Here is a 23251-nt window from a genome sequence, read left to right as displayed (position 1 = left end):
AACAGATTGTTTTGTAATAGTTGCATAATGTCAGAGCTTTCAACTTTTGTTACCAGGAAAAAAATACACCTCAATGTTAACTTGACTTACCAAAATGTCATCCCATACTAGGTCCTTTAGCGATTCCAATACATCTTTCCAATTGTTACGTAAAATTGGAATCTTTTCTCTAGCTACGACCCCCAGATAGTTGTGGAACTTCTCTTTATGGGGCCCAATCCTTGCCCAGTTGCAGCATCAACGTTAATCGTTGGTCTAGGCTGATCCAAGGTTCTTAAAGTCAAACTTCTTAGCCGTGTGGATTGTCTAGTCTTCCTAGACATAGCTTCTGGCTGAACATCAGACTGCGGAGGGGACCCTTGTGGTGTTCCCATGTGCCTGTGAAAATAAAACAAATTCATTAATCATAAGGACTTACAAATAGAATGCAGTTACGTCAGAATGTTCTCTCATAATCCTTCATCATGATCATTACAATTTGCGTCTACATCATCAACGTCGTGTGACTCATTTATAGAAGGCATTCTTATGGAAAAAGTGGGTGTCTCACAAATGTCAAGTGTTGAATCATCATGTGGGTGATTGAAACCACTTGGTCTTTCTTGTAGAACCACTGAAAATCTTGAATCGCGTGGATCTTAGACGTAAAACACTTATATGGCTTGTTCTGTCATAATGAAAGGTTCATCCATGTAAGCCACCTTATTTAGGTCTACTAAAGTAAATCCCAATTGATCTTGATGAACACCGGTATTGGCATTGACCCACTTACACTTAAAAACAGGCACTCTAAATTCATTGTAATCAAGCTCTCAGATTTGTTCAATTACTCCAAAGTATGGCATGGATGCTCAAATCAGATTGTTGTCTAATGCACTGCAAAAGTGATCGAAATCAGCATCTACAGTCACCCCACTATTATGCACCGAACTTTTATCATCTTGTGACTTGGTGTAGAAGGAATAATTGTTGATATCATAACCTTTCCAAGTGGGTACATTGAGATTTGACCCAACAGCTAACAATCTTAATGTTTTGGAAGCACAATCATCAGCAAATATTGTTTCTCTAAACTAATTAATTAAAGTTCCATTGTGATCTTGCAAAACCCTCATCATGTTCATTTTTGGGTTCGTTGTTGTGAGTTTTTTTTGTGAATATCTATGTATGGAATCATCTCTGCTATGTTGTTTGATATATATATATATATATATATATATATATATATATATATATATATATATATATATATATATATATGTGCGCTTGTGAGACCTCCTACCATGTCATTGTGATAACATTGTGTCCTCGTGTACCCTTACCCCTCCCCCATGTCAGGCCATGACGAGTTTCAGGAAGGCTGACAGATTTACCAGTTTCAATGTACTAAGAGCAAAACTCAATACATTCTTAAGCAACATACCTTTCGACTATCGAAGCTTTTGTTCGGTATTGATTCTTGGTATACCCCTTTAACACCTTCATGTACCACTAAACTGGATACATCCACCGTAAAAAAAAGGACCACACAACCGGATCTCCCTCACCAGATGAACAATTAAGTGAATCATTATGTCAAAAAATAATGGAGGAAAATACATCTCCATTTGACAAAGGACAATGGCAGACTCATTCTCCAATTCATCCAATTTTCTAGGGTCAATGACTTTGCTACAATAGCATTAAAAACAAAGTACAAACGAGTTATGACAACCCTAACTTTGTCAGGCAAGATACCCCGAATCGCTACAAGCAATAGTTATTGCATTAATACATGACAATCATGAGATTTCAAGCCAACCTATTAGAGATCATTGACGGATACAAAGCTCTTGATATTTGAAGAGTATCCTTATGGGACTTTTAGATTACACAAGCATTGACAAAAACTCTTCTTCTCTTTTTTTGACATTGTGTGACATGCTGAGGGTAGATACGTTCACGGACCTTGTGAGATTGGATGCAACTGCTCTCGTATACCCATCTCAACCAAGTCTTGACGACACTTCAAATCATCCTTTGTTTTGCCTTTAATGTTAAGAAGGGTGTCAATTAGACTATCACGAACATTTTTCTCCATATGCATGACGTCTATACAGTGTCTAACATCAAGATCAGACCAGTATAGAAGATCAAAGAATATTGACCTTTTCTTCCATATGTTTGTCTCAGATGATGGTTTTTTTGTGTCTTCCCAAAGATAGTTATGATGTCACTTACCTAATCATAAACTTCTTTTCCATCTAATGGTTTCGGCACACTTTCATTTTCCTGAGATCCATTAAAAGCTTTCTTCAATTATCGATATGGATGATAATGTTTGAGAAATCTTTGATGCCTTGTATTTACTGTCTTCTTTTCATGTTTTAGTTGGAAGAAGCTCGTATTTTTCTCACATATAGGACATGCGTGATGACCTTTGACACTATAACCACATAAATTGTCATATGTTGGATAGTCATTAATGGTAAAAAAAAACCATTGCACGCAACCTAAAGGTCTGTTGCAGATTCCCATCCCACTCATCAACCCCGTCTTCCCACAATTTTTTCAAGTCTTCAATCAACGGAGTCAAATAGACGTCAATATCATTTTGTGGCCGCCTTGGACCCACTATCATCATACAAAGCATTATGTACTTTCGCTTGATGCACAACCAAGGAGGGAGGTTGTAAATCATCAGCAAAGCAAGCCATAAATTGTGGTTGGTGCTTAAGTTACCAAAAGGATTCATTCCATCTGAAGCAAGACCAAGCCTTAGATTTCTTGGCTCATCCCCAAAATTAGGATACAAATGATCGATTGCCTTCCATTCCAGACTATCAGTCAGATGTCGAAGCAATCCATCATTTGGAAGATACCAACACAACTTTGTTGGATAACTGTTGTTTATGGTTGCATCATCATTGCATTCGTCATTGTTGACCTTGTACCGTGATACACCACATGTGGGGCACTTACGCATTTCTGCAAAATGATTCTTATACAATATGCAATCATTTGGACATGCATGGATTTTCTGGTACTCCATTCCCACTTGACATAAAATCTTCTTCGCCTTGTATTGATTCTTCGGCAACGTGTTATCTTCATAAGCAATTTTTTCAATAACACAAGCAATTCAATGAAGCTTTTGTCACTCCAGCCAAATCGTGCCTTCAAGTTCACCAAAGCTAACATCGTTGACAACCTTGTGAAAGTTGTGCACCCATAATACAAAGGCTTCTTTGAATCATTTTCTATTTTCTCATACAATGGTGCATGTGTTTCCTGAAATTTGTCTTATCCAAGATCACAAATCATGTCTTCTATATGATCTCTGATGTCTTCATCAACCGACTCAGTGTGACAAACTGTTGGCATGTTTGGCAATTCCCCATGCCATATCCATTTTGTGTAATTCAGAATGATCTTGTAACATACAAGATATGGCCTTATTTCGTTTAGTAAGTGGTGTCTCCCATTCACACATTTAACACATGGACAGAAAAATTTTCCCCCCAAACTCTGTGCATTACATTCAGTAAATTGTAAGAAGTGTTCAACCCTATGCTGATATTCATCACTAGTGCGTGATGTTTTCATCCAACTTTGATCCATGTTTCCCCTTTGTTGTCACACTTCATTAAGTTATTTGTCATGCTTGATAATCTCACTTTTTTTCATTAAAGGTGTGACCCTATCCCATTCTGAAAGACATTTTTATAGTAGATTCATACATAAAGGTTTACTCTCTTTTGTTAGATCTGACGAAATTTCGGCAGCATTTCACATTGATCTCCAGGAACACAACATGAAAGCGGTAACATGTGCCACATCCATTGCAGTCAAGTATGCACCTAAAGAACAAAGTGAACTGCACTACACTAAAGTTTCTTCAAATCTTACAAAAGACAATTTACCTATATGTATGAATCAACTATAAAAATAAGTCTTCCCAAACTGTCTGAACGGACAATGCAAGACTCAATACATCGATTAATCCAAATTGTCCAATACTCAGTTATTCGCAAATTCCAACGGTAAAAGCATGTTTAGTTGAATCACGAACCTCATATCAAAATTTCATGAAAATCCAACGGTTAAAGAAATGGAGATCGTAGTTTTACTTAGACCGTTTTGGATTTCTGCGGGAAAAGAGAAAGCTACGGTGCGAAGGGTATTTCTCTTAGCTCTGACATGTTTTTACAATTCCTAATGGTGAGAATTCTAGGAATTGGGTTTCGAACATAGTTCTCAAATTTAACGACAATCCAACGGTAAATGAGTCCAAGATCATCGTTTTTCTGAGATAGGTTTGGTGGGCTGCGAAAAAAAAAGGATTTGGAGAGGAGAAGAAAAAAAACAAAAAATGAGGGGAAGGAAAGACACTGTTAATGTGAAAACTAACCTAACGCTATTTATAGCTAGGTTTACTCTATTTATTTATTTCTTATTTTATAAAAATAAACTCTATTTTATTCTCTATCAAACAAATAAATAAAATATCCTTTTTATTTTCTCTCAAATCATTATTTTAGTTAATAATTATATCTTCTTATTTATTTATTTTTAAAATCTCATAGTTTTTCTAAAACTCTATTTATTTATAAATAATAATTATTTTTTAAATTAACTTAAAAAAAATGGAATGTTACATTTACCATCCCAGGTAAGGTTTTGCAGAATAGAGTCCATGTATTTTGCTTCTCTTGTGTTATTTTCAGGAGATCTAACTCGAGTATGAAATTGTAATTTCTTTAACTCTAGTTTCCTTCAGGGACATAGGTTATTATATTAGTTTATAAAATTAATGGTCCGATGTCCCACACGAAAATCTTATTTCTCTCACGAAGGGCTCCAATGGATCCTTTGAGTTTGCTCATTTGTTCACCCTCCTCTAGTCCTAATACCAGTATGATTATTTAACCATTTGTGGTGGTGAGGACACGCATGTTGTTCCGGATAAACAGAACATCAAAACTATCACTCAATTCCAAGGATTAGAGAACCCTTGCCTCACTACTATACTAACTTCTGACAATCTATCTTTCTCTGAAGTTCCTCTATTATCCTTTTTTTATTATGTTCTTCCCCACCCCTTCCCGTTTCCATCTAATCAATTCAGTTAGGGATTCTCACTAGTAACAGAAACTGACTCATTAACTTCACTGTTAGTAACAACTGATTCAGGTCCTACGTACCCTCTATGTTCAGTCCTATTTTGCCTAATATACACCTTATTAATTTGGAAGTTTGCTATTAGCTAACAATATTCCCCCTAGCCCCCAAACTTTCATCTTATAAGTTTTCTGGCAAGGCTTTTCTTTTTATGTTCTTGGTTACTAATTAGAACACTGAGGTATAATATGGGGCTCGAAGTTCAACTTGTTGTTAACAAAATATGTACAGGTTTGTAAAAGTTCCATGACTAAAGCTGTTGCTGTGATGGGAATTATTTTTTAAAGTTGAACCAATTTGAGATGCATCAGTGTGAACTATGAGGAAAAAATTATTAACTACCATGAAAATCACATTTAGTAAGCTAGTGTCCAAAGGTAGCCTTAAGAAGGGAAAGCATAATAAATTTGTAGATAGTTGAAACTTGAAAGCAATACAACCACACGAATAGCAGCTATATAGCTGGAGCGATGCAGTCACTGCAGTGGCTATTCAAAGTTATACATATTAGGTGAATCAACAGCCAAGAAAAGCTCTCAGTTGTACTCTGCTTTGGTAAACTATATTACTTTACCAAGTAGTTAAGAAAATCTTAAGAATCAAGTAATCAAATATAGCGAGAAATGAAACACACATGTATGTCCACACATATACACACATGATTTATATTCTAAGGTAAAAGGGTGAACCAAACGTTATTTGAGTTCGTTTTGTGATAGAGTTTGGAACCCTTGACTTGGGGTCAATGATTGAAGCTAAAGTAACAAAATTGGTACAACAATATTAGAGAAAATGAAAAGAAAGCCATAGTTAGATTTCAGTTCAGCTTTTTCAACATTTATACATATGGATTATATTATATATGAGCATTTTCCAATGATCTTTGCATATGGCAGATGTTGTAATATGCTGCTGGAAATTTATGTATCTATATCTTTAATTAAACTGCTTCGTTGGTGGGAAACAAAGACTAAAGAAGAGGGCACTTAATAAAACAGATCTAATTGCAACACAGATTCATTCCTTAGTATTGGAGGTAACAATCAAAACTCAAATTGTGAAGGGGGTTTTCTAACCCTAACAAAAATAGTTGAAAGAGGATGGCACAGCTCTCCTATCTTAGATAATTAAATTGCCAGTACTTTGTAATGAAAAGAGCTAGTAAGACACTCTTTTCTAATACTCCTATGTCCTAAGTTGTTTTGACCCAAAAACTCGAAGTAGATGTCATTTTCAAACTATTGAAATTTTCAAAGGAGAACCAAAGCTCGCAACCTTGTTTTAATGTTCTCTAATCCTGTTTTGAGACCTCTCAAATGATTGAGCCTTATACAAAGAATTTGGAGGAACAAAACATTTTCTAGAAACATGCTTTTTGCAAACTTGTGATTTATGCCATTTCAAACCAATGAGAGTTTTTGAGTTGAACCAAAACTCATGAGTTTGTTTTTTTATTTCAATATCATAAATCTGTTTTGGGGTTTTAAAATGAGAAGAAGACCGTGTGATATGGTTGCTTCCCATATTCATCTCTTAGAAAGTGTAGCTCAAAGATATTCTTAAGTGATCAACATATTATTGGCTTAGAAACGTATCTAGGGACTACAATTTTTTATGTTGTGTAGATTGAGTTGTGTCTTAGAGATGGCTATATGGCATAACTAGTAGCTTCGATGGATTTCTAGTGAATCACTCTATTTTAGTGATTTCAAACTTGAGGATAGATATTAACTATACCTTTAGGTTAGGAAGGATGTCAAGTTAGAAGCAAATTCCAGTAAGGAGAATATCTTTTTGTAGGGGTTGGATTAAAGAGGACACCTTACTTTAGAAATAAAATAAGACTAAGTTGAAAATGGATGAGTGTTACAAGAATAGATAAGTGTGCTTGTAATCTTGGTCCACCTTACTCTTAGCTTAATTTCAAGGGCGAAATTCCTAAAAGTGTGGGAGTATTGTAACATCCCGACTTTCATATCATGGAAAGTTTCTAATAAAAATAAATAATGTTTGAATAATAGTTAATGTTATAATGCTTTAAGTAGTGAAATAATTGTTTCGTGTGTGTGTCATATCCTTGAATGAATAAGTGATCTAGAATCTTAATCCTAGGCTTAAAAAGATGTGTTTTAGACTTGAGAAGCCTTGATCAACATCCAATCAACCAATCAAGATGAATAAGTACTCTTACTACCTTGGGTTTAATTTTCCATTTAAAACCAGTTTCGACAAACAAGGAGAATGTTCCCAATGGGTTGAAATACATTAACACTTTATGAACTTCTACAAAGTTAAGAAAGCATGAAGTTTAACTTCTAAAACTGGACATTCAATAATAACATACGGCTAAGAATGAACCATCATTCTTAAGCCAATGCCTAGCAAACAAATGTTATGACCAACATTAAATTAATTAAGTCCAAGTGTACTTCTGTAGGCCATGCAAAGGACACATGTTGGACTCTTAGTAGTAGCTTAGCTTAGGACCATCATGAACACATTTAACATGAAGTTTTGTATGATGATGAAAATGAACTATTGACATACATACAGTAGCAAAGGCAGCTATAGTGGAAGAAGCATGTAAAAATACAAGAAGCCAACCCAAAATTGCAAGCAAAGTTAGCAAATAAGGCCCACAATCATTTCTTGTATCTTAAACATTTTATTTTTGTTATCTTTATCACAAATGTCATGACTGAGTAGGTCATTTAAGTTGTAAATTCATGCAAAATAGTCGAAATTTCAATTCTTTTTTATTTTCCTCTTCACTTCCCCCTAACATTAATCTTTCTCTTGTCTCCCTCACCTTAAGACGTTAATACCACCAAACATTAAGGATTTTTTTCTCTTTAACCAAAAATATACCACGAAACCCCTTCAACATGCAAATGGCAAACCCCTAAATGCAGTATGTCAAAAATAATAAAATATAGACTATAGAGTGCTAAAGCAAAAGCATTTTAGTTTGCAAAAAACTTGGGTTCATACCTTCAACGTCGTGGCATGGCAAAGGTGAAACCGACAGTTATGGCTCACACCTTGGCCGTTGACGGTGACACAACTTGCTAGCTAGCTGAATACCCACCAAAAATGAAATTTCAAATCAAACGAATGGGAAAATGAGATATTGACCTTGGACAATGACGACCGCAATTGAACGGCGGGCTGGCGTGAAAGTGTGAGTGACAAAGAGGGTGATTGGAGTGAGGGTAGCGCGTAGGGGGTGAAGGTAAGTGTATACACTAACTGAGGTCACGAGGCTGGTTACGTGACTAAATGAAGTGCAAACCACAACGGTTTTTCCAAAAACATCATGGTCGTGCATCATTCTACGACGATGCCAACCATCACCGTCTTTGTTTTCAAACGTCGTAATTACAAAAGTGTCACCGCGTATTATACTACAAGTGCAAACCACGACAGCTTTTCAAAAAACGTCGTGGACATCATCATACGCATCATTCTACGACGGTTTAGGAGAACCGATGTCATATGTGTGTCGTAAAAATACCTTTTTTTTAGTAGTGTAATCATGTGATTTGCAATTCACTGAACATATATTAACAAAATGTTTGGATTGAGAAGTAAAAAATATATCAAGTTTGGACTATGGCTATGTTTGGATTCATAGAGAGAGATGAAATGAAATGGATTAAAATGGAATGGGATGGAACAAAATAAAATTCTCATTCTATTGTTTGGATATATTATAGTGGAATGGAACAAAATTTTCACTCAATTGTTTAGAAAATAAAAAAAGTGTAAATAATTATTTCATTTTCATATTATCTTAATTTTATAAAAAAAAATTGAAATATTATCTTAATTTCCTTTAGCCATAGATGAAGAGAAGTTTTTATTTTTTAAAAGAAAAAAAAGCGTTAATTCTTCAAAATGTCATCTATTCATCTATAGTGTTTTCTGGAATCGCTCACTCTCAACATCATCTTTGATTGGGTGAAATCCATGTCAAGGTATCAAATTTTATTATTAAATCTATGTAACTTCCATGTATTTGAATGTTGAGAGTGTGTAAAGATAGAGAGGAATGAATGGGATGAAGAATAAGAATGCCCACTAAATAAAACACTGAAAATGTAACGGCCATGAATGAGAGGACAAGCAACAACGTGGAGCAAAACCATTATAACCATCATGTTGAGAGAGAAAATATCGTTTCATTGCATACACCCCAATTTGGTGGGAAAGGAAGTACACTAAATATGATGGGATTGCATGGAATGGGTTCCATCACTTCTCATTCTCTTCCATTGTTTATTTTTCAATACAAACAATGGAGGTTTTTTTTACCCATTTACACATTTTCTCTCCATAATATTCTCAAAGTATATTATTTTGCAATTTATTTCTCAAAATACATGAGTTTTGAGTTTTTTTTGAAAAGTCAAAATTTGGCACCTCGGGATTTGCCATCCAATGTTGGTTTTAATCTTTTTTAATTTAAATTTTATTTTTAAATTTGTTTTAATTTAAATTATTAAAATAATTTAAATTTGTTTGAGAAATTGATGTTATTAAGTATAATTCTTTTTCTTATATTAAATGACTTAGTTGATAATACACTTTGTTTAATAATATTTAATTTATAGAAGACTTTTTTTAAGTTAACATTTTAATTTTTTTAAATCTGAATTTTTTTAATATTATTTTTGCTTTAATAAAAAAATTAAAAATTTTAATATTATTATTTTACTAAATATAATTTATTTATTTGTGTCATTAAATTTTTTATAAAAATAATAATACTTTTTATTTAACAATTTATTTATAAAACAACATTACATTATAACTAAAATACTTTTTGATACGCTGCACAGTTTTGAACTTATGCATTGCCATACAACTATACAAGTTTTGACCACGTGAAAGAAAAAACCTACCCAACCCCCCCCCCCCTTTCCCCCAAGAAAATTCCCCATAAACAATTATTTTAAATTTGTTTCGTGCTACTGTTGCACACTAATTAATGGAATGTAATATTGGATTCATCCCAAGTCCATATCCTCCAAGGTGTCTAATATGACACAGAAGCCTTGCTAAGAAGGTATTGTGGCATATAGTCGATGTCAAAGACCAAAGCTAAATGTTTGTGTGCTCCTGTGATGGCAACGAAATTGGCTTCTTTATTGTCTTTTTCTCAGTTGTTCCAGTACTATCCACTTAGTTTGTGTTAATATTTAATTTTATTAATATTTAATTTTGTGATTCAATTTTAAATTGTGTGATTTTCAAGAAGCAGCACGAGGACGGCTGGAAAAGGGACAGCAGAGAAGTCAGGTCCGATGGCAACATTGATTCTTCTACTATCCCCAGAGGAATCCAACAGCTCTCAATGTGAAACGATCGTACCTATTTTATTATTATTATTATTATTGGGGAGTTCTAGAAAAATTAATGTTTTATATTAATTTTACTTAATGTAAATCACAACATTAGATTTATTATCATTGTTTTTTGTTGTAGAAATACACAGGCATTAAAATTGATTTCTAGTGTCTGATTCTCACAAAATACTTTTGTATTAGTGTGGTGAATCAGGATATCTTTGGCTAAGAGCTTGTGCATTAGTTTCAAAGTAAGTTAAAAAATTATGTGTAGTTAAAATAATATCATAATACAAATACTTCTAATATTACATCATCATCATTATTATTATTATATGCTTTAAGATGATTTTTTTTAAATATATTTATTAAATTTTTAAAGATATTTCAATGTTCAAACAAGCAGCAAAAGTGACCTTGCAAACAAATCCAGCAACAAGAGAGAGGGTGCTGTCACTAACAAAAAACGGTACACACAAGATTGGTCCTCATTGTCAATAACAGACACAACCATGGCCAATTTGATTTTTGCCTCTATCAAAGAACAAACACGTGATGCCATGTTACTCTTGTCGTCCAAAATCCTACACAAGACAAAAACCGGTAGACAACAAGGTCGCACAAACATCATCTTTTCATGAGGCCCTCATTGCAATCTTGTTATACCAATCAACACCTCTTAATCTCTCTCACGACCAACCAAAACGATCATGTCACCATCAGTTATGTAAAAATTCTTGCAATGTAAAGTACTTTATGTACACAGTTCATGTTATGTTTCTGACCATATGAAAGAATGTGTTAAATTTTAGTAACACTGCAGTTTATGTTGTGTGTCTGACCAGATGAACCCACAACATTCCCCTCAAGCTAGCAAGAGAAATTTTAAGTGATCCTGGAGCGAGAATACTTTTATATTATCATAAAATATGTCAGTGGCACTACAGATAGCATCAAGATGTAACAAAAGCAAAAGGCATGCCACGCTAAGGTGATACACATTCAATAGAATGAGAAATTCTGGGATGTTCTCCATACCGTTGAATCTATAGCATTTCAGTCTTGTGAGCCATTGATATCTCTTACTACAGTTTTAACGCCATTCTGAAACATAGCAAACTATTTCTTTTGTTACGAGGGAACCTAAGAATTTCCCAGAATAGAACAAGAGAAATCTTTTGCTGGTCTCAAAACAATTGATGGCTATATATATATATATATATATATATATATATATATATATATATAGGTGTGGGGTTTGATGATTCGGTCTCTGGTTTGCAACATGTACAGCGAAGAGACACATCTTGTTTTTCTCATTAAAGAGCACGCCAAGTTTACATTCTAAGGAAAATTATTTCCCGTGTTCAATCTTGAAAGAGGCATTAAAATGACAATCAGAAAATAAGATAAAGGCAATGATGATGTTTATGGAGCCCTCCATGGATGCTTCTTAATCCAGTAAAGCTTCACTATGAAGACTCCAGCTGTCAGCAAGGAAGAGCTAAGTAAGCAATCTGTAGAGTGCAATGGCATTTACATGTTTGAAGCGCTCAAGGCCATCATTTTACATTGTTCATTCAATGCTAGAAGTTGAGCCTCTTTCTTGTCAAGCAGAGCACTCAACCTCACATTCTCTTCCATAAGTTTCTGTACTTCAGCCTCTTTCTGCATTTTCTCACCTTCCAATTGGGTAGTCTTTCCAACTAACCTGCTCAAGACAAATGCATCTTTAGTTTTAAAAAAGAAATAAATAAACCAACTGCATGAGAATTAAAATTAAATATTAAACCCCATAGGCAAGAAAATGTGCAGATGTTAATGCCTATGTGTTACACATGCATATATGAATAGGGAGGGACACACAACACACAGAACACTCCATCCTACCCAAGTTACCATGGTGTATTAACATAATTTTGGATCTAAAACTCTTGCTTCAATTGACTTGGAAATAACAGTTATACTACTTCATCATTTTCAAAAAGTTTTTTTTTTGTCTTTTGTGTACCTATAGCCTGCCTCCATTGGTACTTGGTACACACCCTGATAAGAACTAGATCAGATTATTGATGGAAACCAGTTACACTCCAAGTATTCAAAGATTTCCAAATCCAAAGACAACAATTCTCCCTCTCAACCCTTCTTATTTACAGGCAACTCGTAACTAACTAACTAATTCCAATCTCCTAACTAACTAATGGGTATCTATCCCACCCCAAGAAAAAACCAACAAATATAAGGACAATTGACAAATATAATTATCACTTGAAAAGAAAAAGAACTTTAATATTTCTCTGAATTTTTAATACAAGCTCTAATCACCCTTTTATAGGGTAAATGACTAACCTATTAAGCGAAAAAGGGAAACATAAAAAGGAAGGTAGGTAAATAAATATCAAATATACAATGGGATATTTATCTATCCTAATAATATCAAAGATATTTTACTACATTATCTAAGTTCTAAAGAATGAGAGACGGTAGCCTGAACAAGGAGAGATACTTCAAAATCAAATATCATCCACAAAACCAGCATTTACGGTGATTAAAAAATATAAATTTTATGAAGTAGTAATAATAGCTGATGTCAATCATACAAAAGCTGTCCAAATTAATCTGTATTCACCCAAAGAAAAATAAAAAATCCATATTTTCAGCTTGCCACAGTGGAGAGTGGCAGGGAAACTGCATACTAAAACTATATATCCAAATTGACAAACACAATAGAACAGGCATATCAACAAACATAATAAACAACATGTGAACTTAAAATAAGGTGATATTTTAACTTATAAAACAAGTAACTCTTTAGGACTTTAGGATGACCTCTGTTGTACTTGTACAAATTACTAATTTTAGTAAGCAACCAGGACAAATTGAATGGGAGTTACTGTTTTAAAGTCGCCTTAAATGTGGTCACCCCCAAGGTTATCAAACTTGAGAGTGTACGTAAACTCGTGAGAGTTTCATAGACTCGACTCTGTGGAAGCAATGTCTTCCAAGATTATTTTGATGATGCCAAAGAATCAAGAGTTAAGCAAAGATTTAAGAATCAAGTTTCAAGATTCAAGATTCAAGAATCAAGATTTAAGAATCAAGATTCAAGAATAATCAAGATCAAGATTCAAAACTCAAGATTCAAGAATCAAGAGAAGACTCAATCAAGATAAGTATTAAAAATATTTTCAAAACATTGAGTAGCACAAGAAGTTTTCACAAAATCATTACCAAAGAGATTTACTCTCTGGTAATCGATTATCAGAAGATAGTAATCGATTACCAGTGTTTTGAAATGTTAAGATTTTCAAAATTCAAAATAAAGAGTCACATCTTTTGATGTGTAATCGATTACACCTTAATGGTAATCGATTACTAGTGACTGTTTTCGAAAAATTCATTTCCAAAAGTCACAATTCTTCAAGTGACTTGTTTCTGAAGATTCTTTCAAAAGTCATAACTTTTTAAGTAATTAGTTTTAAAGAAATTGTCAAGAGTTACAAGTTTTGACTTGAGTCATCAAGAAATTATAAATGTGACCTTGGCATAAAACAAGAAGAGAACAATATCTTTCAATATCTTCTTTCATCTCTTTCAACAAAACTTTCTGGTTCCATTTCTCTTCATCTTTCTAAAAAAATTTTATCAACACTTTCTCTTCCAAGAAAAGTTCTTTGTTCAAAAACTTGTTATTCATCTTTTTTATTCTCTTCTCCCTTTGCCAAAAGAACGAAGGACTAACCGCCTGAATTCTTTTGTGTCTCCCTTCTCCCTTTCCAAAAGAATTCAAAGGACCCCGCCTAAGAATTTTTTTGATTCTTCCTTTTCCCTTAAACAAAAGATCTCAAAGGACTAACCGTCTGAGATATCTTTTGTTTTCCTTTTACAAAGATTCAAAGGATTAACCGTGGATCTTTGGCTTGTAAAGGATTTTACAAGGTTGAAAGAAATCTCAAAAACCACAGGTTGTTTGGGGACTGGATGTAAGCACGGGTTGTTGCTGAACTAATATAAATTCTTGTGTTTATCTTTTTCTTCCCTACACTCTTTAATTTCCGCTGTGTACTTTTCTTTTACGCTTTACTTTTGTTTAAATTACATAACTTAGTAGTAAAGCCTAATTGAATCTAGTAACATTAAGAAGGATAAGATTTTAATTAGTCAAGGCACATTAATAATTAATTCAACCCCCCCTTCTTAATTATTCCGAGACCACTTGATTCAAGAGACTCATGGACTCAACCCATACACTCGTAAGAGTCCATTTCATATAAAAATAAAAATAAAATATCTATAAATAACATACCAATTAAACATTTCAATAATATAACAAAACAAAATAGTAAATCATAAATTTCACAATACTTAAATAATCAAGTCTAGTAATGCATGACTACTAGATAATAACTTGCAGATGTTATAGTAGTCGTAGATCATTCCCATCAAGGGTTTGATGTTATTAAAGATGAGAATTTTTTTATTTGGGAATAACAAACTAAATGAAGGTATGTTGAACACTAAACAGACAAAAAATAACCCAAAATGACTTACATTTTGGTCTAATTTTTTTAACTTGATGACTTGTTGACTTGGTGGTAAACTCCAGAGTCTACCGAGTTTACTTAGAGTTTATAAAGTCTACCTAGGGTCTACTAAAAAGAGAGTTTATACAAAGTCAACTCATAGAGGGTAAGTGAATTTGTAAACTTGTAAGAGTTAATGAGTTAACTCGAGTGTTTGATAACCATGGTCACCCCTATCCCGCCTTAGTTGCAGCCTCTTTGTGGTTGCCTTAATTGCAGCCTTAAGGGTGGTGGTTTAGTCCCACATCTAGAGATATGGCTTCAATTGAGCTTATAAAGCTTAGACAGTCCTTACCTTACAAGTCGATTTTGTGTTGAGTTAGCCAATTAGACCCTAAGCCCAAATCCAAAGATGGTATAAGAACCTATCCTACATCCATTGTTGGGCCACTTACATTTGCCACACTTCAGGCTTGTCGCCCTAGGCATGACGGGGAGTGTTGGAAATCTACCTTAATTCCGGTATGCCCTAGCCCGCCTTAGTTGCGGCCTCTTTAGGGCTGCTTTAATTGCCCGCCTTAGTTGCGGCCTCTTTAGGGCTGCTTTAATTGCCAGCCGTAAGAGTGGTGGTTTAGTCCCATTTAACTCCAGATGTGGCTTAAATAAAGCTTATAAAGCTTGGTCAATCATCACCTTACAAATCGGTTTTGTGGGTTGAGTTAGGCCCTAAGCCTATTTTAAGAGTTACTCAATTAGAAGGTGGTAAAGGAACAAATCCTCGGTGGTTGGGGGAAGATTATGGGTCTGTTTGTTTAAACTTATTAGTTAAAAAAAGTGTTTTATTTAATAAAATAAGCACTTTTTTACTTTTCTAGTGTATTTGTTACTTTGTTTAAACTGCTTTTGCTTTAAAAAAAGCAGTTTTTTTTAAGAAGCAAATCCTATTTGCTTCTTGAAAAATCACTTTTTTAAATTTTAAACAAATGGGCCCTATAACCCATTAGAGAAGAAGCACTATGGCTGTTGGTTAACTACGACTGAGAGTCAAGTTAGCTCTCTTAAATGACAATTAAAAATAATTTTAAATTATTTTAGAATAACATGAGCCGTGCTCTTGATATGAAGGGGAGGATCCCTTACCCTGAAGTGTCAAAAAAGGATAGTTATTTGACACAGTAAAACACTAGTGTATGAAAAATCACCCAAGGGCATGCCATCAAGAATATATATACTAGAGAAAATTATATTTAAGCATAAAAAAGAAGCAGGAAGCATGCCATTGCATCTATGTCAAACACTTCGATGCAGGCCAAACACTAGATTATTATCAAGACATTTAATAGAAGCAATTGCATAACAATATATGTTTACCGCTCAAACAGCTTCTCAATAGTTTGGAATTGCTTCTCTGAAGAAAGTAAGGTTTCTCTAACTGTGATTAGACTACTAACATATGACTTTAGAGACTCAAACTCCCGTTTCACTCTAGAAAGCTCTTCTTCATTTTCAGCAGCACGCTGTCTCTGTCTAGTTGTTTCTTCCACCAAATCTGCAACTTTTTGCCGCATGTCATTCAAAATACCATTTGTACCCAAAGCAAAACGCTCCATCTCCTCCAATTTCATGGACATATTCTCTAACTGAGCAGACTTTCGCATAATTTCTTCCTGACCTAAACTCACTTTTTCCTTCTCAAAAGTAGTTTCTGATTCTGCCAATAAAACTCTTTTGACAAGGGCTTCCATCACATCCGTGACCATCTGAACAGACTTGAGTATCTCACCTATATAAACTGCATCTTGTTGGTCCAAGGAACCATGCTGACGGTTAATTCCAATCCAAGATTCTTCATCTGGATCATCAAAGGAACAAAGATCAACATTCCTAGACCAACCTGATAATGGAATCCCATCTTTGTCAACAAGCCCTACTCCATCTAACTTTTTTATGCCACAAGATGTATGGGCTAGATGAGGAACAGCCATGATTCTAGCTTTTGATTTTAAGTAGGTCAACAGGGTAGAAGTAGTCTTGACTCTTCGCCATAGAACCTCTAACTCCTTTTTCGCATCTTCCTCTGAGCCTTGTATTTGTGCCTTTACCTCCATTATCCTTGCCTGCAATACATCCACTTGAGATTGGCTTCTTTCCATCTCCTTCTTCCAAGTTTCATTTGATTGGCTCAGCTTAGACTTCAAAGCTGACATATCTTCATCTGCTGCCATGTCCTGTCCAATGTTCAATAGAAATGTGAGAAAATAATAACAAAGTCAAGTTGTAATAATGTAATCATAAAACATGTCCATTATGATAGAGATATCAGCCTCAGATTTCAAAATATGAAAATCCTTAACAACCCATTGTAACTAGAAATATAAGGTAAAACTCCATCTAAGAGTAAGCAAAAAGATATAAGGCATCTTAAACAGGGCTTCAATTGTAAGAATCAATGCCAGAACTGACTCTAAAAGGATGCAGACAAGCAAGGCAGCAAGCAGATGCCAAGTATTGATGTAAAACTAAAATGAAAGCACACTTCATAAGAAAATTCGACTAAATGTTAATCTTATTTAACATAGTTTGCCCCTTTCAAACTCATACCATAAATATTAAATATATCCAAGAAGTTATACAGCAGATTTATCAACGGCAGATTGCAGAAAATGATGGAAAGCTAATAATCCGCTATATCATATAGCAGATGGCGTCACAGGCAAATAGCGAAAATTAGATAGTGATACAAATATATGATATATATATTGATTATATATGTATAAAAAATTAAGTTGTATGCAAATGAAAATAAGATGCACAAAGATTGACATAATACCAACTCAAAAGTTCAATTGACTGGAGACTTGTTAGAGAAGACAAGAGGATGCAGGATGCTTGCACTACCACAACACATATAGTGGCCACAATAGATGGGGTCGCAATAATGGATTCAAGAAATGCCACTACACAAAAGTGCTATAGCAGCTATGTATAAACCCAAACATTATGTCTTTTATCAACAATAATATGTACATCACATATATTTTCACGTCCTGCATCTTTTTCAAACCAGAAACTAGGAAGTTTATAACATCCACCTATACCAAGACTAGAGAACTACTGCACCGATATTAGACAAATGGCACGGCATAGTTCATGTTCCCTAGATTTCAAATCTCATGCAACCAAGCACCTGAACTTCTAATCAAACCTAATCTAGCTAGCACTTGAAAACATTTTCATGTCACAGAACATACTATTGAATTGGCCCAAGCTATGCTGAGCCATTATCCTGCAAGGACTATTGACAAGAAAAACTACCTACTACTGTATGATAATACATACACAAGATAATATACCCTAAAAAATGCGTTTGCAAATACAAGGCAACCGAGAAAAACACAAATAAAATTAATTCCTTTACATTCTAATTCTTGTAAGCTATAGCCATCTAGAACAACCTTTGTTTTCTGCAACAGTTATTCTTTTCTCTTATTTTCCTTTTTTTTTGTTAAGTAATAAGAAAAACCCTCATGTTTAAGGCAATTGCATCTGCCAGTTCAAGATCAAAGCAATGCATCAAACGGCTATCACGAGAAAATGAGCTAAAACAACTCTAGAAAACATCAAGGTTGGGAACAGTAACAACTGAGATTCCCCCAATTTTATTCTTTTTTTTTTTAAATAACATTTTAAACTGATCTGGGAGAAGAAGGGAGGGAAATCAAAATTGAAGCGAAACCCAGAGTCGAATAGGAAAAGAGGAAACTGAAAAGCAACCAAAACGAAGGAAAAGATAAAAGACTGGCAGGCTTTAGATAACGAAATAACAAAAGGAAGAGACAAAAAAAGAGAATCGTAAGAGGAATATAGTAAAAGAGAAGCGCATAATGAAATAAGAGAGAGAGAGAGAGAGAGAGAACCTGGTTGGAAGAAAAGCGAGTTGAAGGAAGAAGAAGAAGAAGAAGACGAACACGATGATGAGTTGGATCAAGGTCTTACGGATATCTTTTTTCTTTCTCTTTCTCTTTCTTTCGAAGAAAAAGAAAAGAAAGGAAGCAAAAACCCATTTCTCAGATAAGCAGCAGTTGCTTTATTCATCGTCCCACCTTTTGCCACTTTCCCCTTTGCCTTTTTTTATTTTTATTTTTTGTTTTTCCTCCTTTCTTCAAGTTAAAAATTGCTCCAGAAGTTGGTTGTACAAAGAAATTGAGAATATTCCCTGTGGATCTGGAAGAAGGGTAACAATGCTTTTTTTTCTTTTTTCTAACACATTTTCTATCATCAGTTTTGTTCATTATTGTTATTGAAAAGTTAATAATAAACATTTTTAATTAAAAAAATACTATCTTTGTTTCTTTGTATAAGAAAAAAAAGGTCAGTATTTTTTTTCCTGATTACAAAAAGGAATATACTAAAAGTAAGAGATTTTCGTCAAAAGCGCATAGTGTGTAAAATCCCAACCGGGAGTTTTTTAATTATTCAATTAATTTTTGTTTTAAAAAATAGCTCACCGGTTCATTGTTATTTTCGTGCTATTCGTGCAAGAGGCTATTCGTGTTTAAATCGCAACACTTATAAAAATCATATATAACTATTTTCAAATGTGTTAATTGTTAGTAAATATTTGTTTTATAATTTAAAATTTAGAAAAATATATTACTTATATTTATTTTGTTTTCATAAAATAAAATATTTTAAAAAAAATCTGTTAAGTAAAATTAAAATTCTTTTCTATCTTTTAGAATTTTACTTGTGGGTTAATTTGGTTTATTATATATGTTTGTTTTATTATTTTGTATAATATTTTCTTATAGTTTTACTTTGAGTTTTTTTATGTTGCTACTTAAATGGGTTGTACTTATATATTCTCTATCTTTAGTGGATAGACACAATTAGAAAAATAATTTTAAATTTTCCTCTAAATTTTTCTCTTCTTGTTATTATGAAAAATTTACTTTCTTTTAGAGAAAGAGCATTGACTTAGAAGGTTCGGGATCATTTTGATGTACATTATGAAACCAACGAATTGTCTCATATCGTGGGAGAGAAGTACAATCAGATTCTCCTACAAATGTAATGAAGGTATTTTTTATTTAAGGATAATGTTTCCACACTTCAACCTAGGTTATTTAAATCTCCTTTAAAATTATTATTCTTTGTGCTTATGGTATGTTATATTACATTGTTAACTCATGTTTTGTCATATTTTGAAGTTGTATTGTCATTGTTGTTCTTTTATTTAGTTTGAGGTTTTGCATCTTCTTCTCATTTATTTATTTTATTTTATTTTCTAACCATCTTAGAGAGAAAATTTATATTTTCTTCTTGCATAGTCTGCATTCTATTTTATCAAAATGTCTACCAAGGATATGATTAAGTCCATTTCTAGTAAGCCTAAAAAATTTACAAGTGAACTTTTTTTTTTGGCAACAACAAATGAAATTTTGGCTTACTGAATTGGATTTATACTTTGTGGTTTCTAAAAAAGAAATAAAAACTTTAACTTCCTCTATTGATGTAGTTCAAACTAATGTTACCAAATCTTCCACCACTAAGCATGATGTTTCTAATAAAGATATTTTATGTCATGCACGCATTTTAAATGTTTTGGCTGATAACATATATAAAAAATTTTGTCATACTGAAACTTCTGTTGAGTTATGGAAAGCACTTGAATTGAAATATGAATATGCTAAAAAATGTTGTTTATGACATGAAATTGAACGAAATTGTTTTGCCTGACATTATGCTTATGGCTTTCATGATTTCAAAATTGCCTCCTTCTTAAAATGATTTTGCTTGAAGTCTAAAACATAAACATGAAGGTTTCACCTTTGATGATTTGCTTGTTTGTCTCCGCATTGCGAATAAACATCGTTCTTCTAAAAAACATTTGCAAAAATCCGATTCTCATTCTAAGGCCTATCTTGTTGAGAGCTCTAGTAAGCCTTTCTCTAAGTCTTTCAAGAAGCATGGGTTTAACCAAAATAAGTTTAGGAGAAAGTCTTTTTTTTTCTAAAAATAAGAACAATGCTTTTAACAACAACAATAAGCCTAAGGATACAAATCTAGGGAATGAAGTTTTTTGCTTTGTTTGTGGGCAAGCTAATCATTTGGCCAAGAATTGTTTTCAACACCATTGCCAACCTACATCTTTCCCTAAACCCCAGGCATGTTGTTCCTGTTGGAGATAAATATGTACGTCCAAGATTCAGTCCATCATGTTATCAATTTTAGTAAAGAATTATTTTTTATTTTATTATCATATTTATTGTTTTATTAAATTGTTAATTTGACAAGTCCTTGATTAAAATTAGAGACTTGTTATCATGATAGAGATTATGATAATGAGAAACAAGTCTTTTATAATTTTAATCTAAATTGTTCTTAATCATACGATTATTGTAAATAGAACATCAATAATCCAGATAGATCAATATATATGTAATGGTCTTTATTGGATAAAGATTAATAGATATCATTTATTAAATTGCATATATAAATAATGTATATGTAGATGTTATCATTGAACTCACTAAGTGAGAATTTCTATTAGTTAATATTATCTTGATATGTCAATAGAATGTTCTTAAGAAAAAATATAATAGTTTTCTTTGACCTGAGATTATCATAGTAATTAACAAGTTATTTGTTATATTTTAATTTCGGACACCTAATGTCTTAGGACACTAGTTGAATGAATATTAGATATGATTAAATACTTGTAGAATTAATGATTAATCAGGAAGGAATCCATCAACTCTAGGTAATGAGTTTGAGCTCTATGATAGAATTATGACATTGGCTATAAATGAAAGAAGAAAAGAGTTTATTAAGTCATTCATTGATTAAATGTGTTAACATGTTAGAGTTTGGCAATAATACTATACTTTAGAGTTAACCTTGAGCTATAAATGATGGAATGAAATATTACATGATTCTTCTACTGGTTCTTGAAGATAAAAGATATGTTAAGGAGTGTTGCTAGATGTTTACCTTGATTAGTAAATTAATTGTGATTGATTTACTACCAGTTTAGTATTGAACCTACGGGTATCAAATAAACGAGTGTTTTAATCTTTGAAAAAGAAAATAATTTATTTGATAATTAAATTAGAAATTTTAATTTAATCAAATAAACATTTTAGTGGAATATTATTATATTTTTTACTAGCACCAAGAATATGATTAATATAAAAAAGGGAGTATAATTTTATAAATGTGGAAGTTGTCCATAAAATAAGAATAATATTCTATTGTTGCATATCAAGATCAGATCGTGTGATTAGTTATTATAATTAGTCGTGCGATTAATTGTGAATTATCTTTGTCTTTATACCAAGAAGCTTCTTAAAATAAAAGATATGACATCATTTTTATTTTTACAAAGATAAAGTGATATGAAATTATTTTAAATAAAATCTTTCTTTTTTTCTTTGAAAAGAAGATTCAAATCCATATCTCTTTAACATTATAAATAAAAGCATATAAGTGAGACAAAATCCATCATACACAAATCATAAAAGTTCAAGCCTAGTTTTAGACCTGAAAAGTAAAAAAAGGATTTGCTCTTTAATATTGGTCTGAACGAGGATACACTATTGAAGAAAAAATTTATTGCTTCAAGAATGCACATCCGGGTATACACAGCTATTTTTCTCTATTTATTATTGTTGTATATTTTTTAATGCAAAATAAATCATAATTTTTTGTGCAAGTATTGGAAACACTTCTATGTAACTATTAGTTAACATTGGTGTTGCCTCTGATTCCCCATCTAAAAGGTACCATGTTACTGGCCCTGAGTTAAATTGTGTTTTTAACTCAAATGAATGGTTTATGGACTCTAGGGCTAATGTTCATGTGTGTGATGATAAAAAATTATTTTCTTTATATCACGAATCAAGCACACGTACCATGAGCATGAGGAATGAGAGTATGACACATGTGTTAGGAGAAGGTTAAGTGAAGCTAGAGCTATCTTCAAGAATTTTTCTTGTTTTAGATGGAGTTTATCATATTTTTAATATTAGGAAAAATTTATTAAGTACTTCTTTGTTAGTCCAACAAGGGTACAAGGTTGTTTTTGAGTCCAATAGAGTTTTTTATTACTAGACGTGGTGTTTCTGTTTAAGTCTTATGTCTCTTTATATTAATAAAATATCTAACATTTCTTCTTTTGTTGTAAATGTTAAATGTTTTGATATGTGGCATGCTAGGCTT

General features: G+C 32.9%; 1 protein-coding gene across 1 annotated transcript; it reads right to left on the bottom strand.

Moving 5' to 3' along the window:
* Positions 1-11785: 11785 nt before the first annotated feature.
* On the bottom strand, positions 11786-19150 carry LOC114390714. Its single transcript, XM_028351572.1, has 3 exons — positions 18949-19150; positions 16403-17259; positions 11786-12219 (listed from the first exon to the last, which is right to left on the bottom strand). Exons 2-3 carry the CDS (start codon positions 17254-17256, stop codon positions 12045-12047), a joined length of 1029 nt encoding a protein of 342 aa, XP_028207373.1. The 5' UTR covers positions 17257-17259; positions 18949-19150; the 3' UTR covers positions 11786-12044.
* Positions 19151-23251: the final 4101 nt, after the last annotated feature.

The sequence above is a fragment of the Glycine soja genome, chromosome 16 (assembly GCF_004193775.1).
Source record: "Glycine soja cultivar W05 chromosome 16, ASM419377v2, whole genome shotgun sequence".
Lineage (NCBI taxonomy): Eukaryota > Viridiplantae > Streptophyta > Magnoliopsida > Fabales > Fabaceae > Glycine > Glycine soja.
This window is presented reverse-complemented; position numbering and strand designations above follow the sequence as displayed.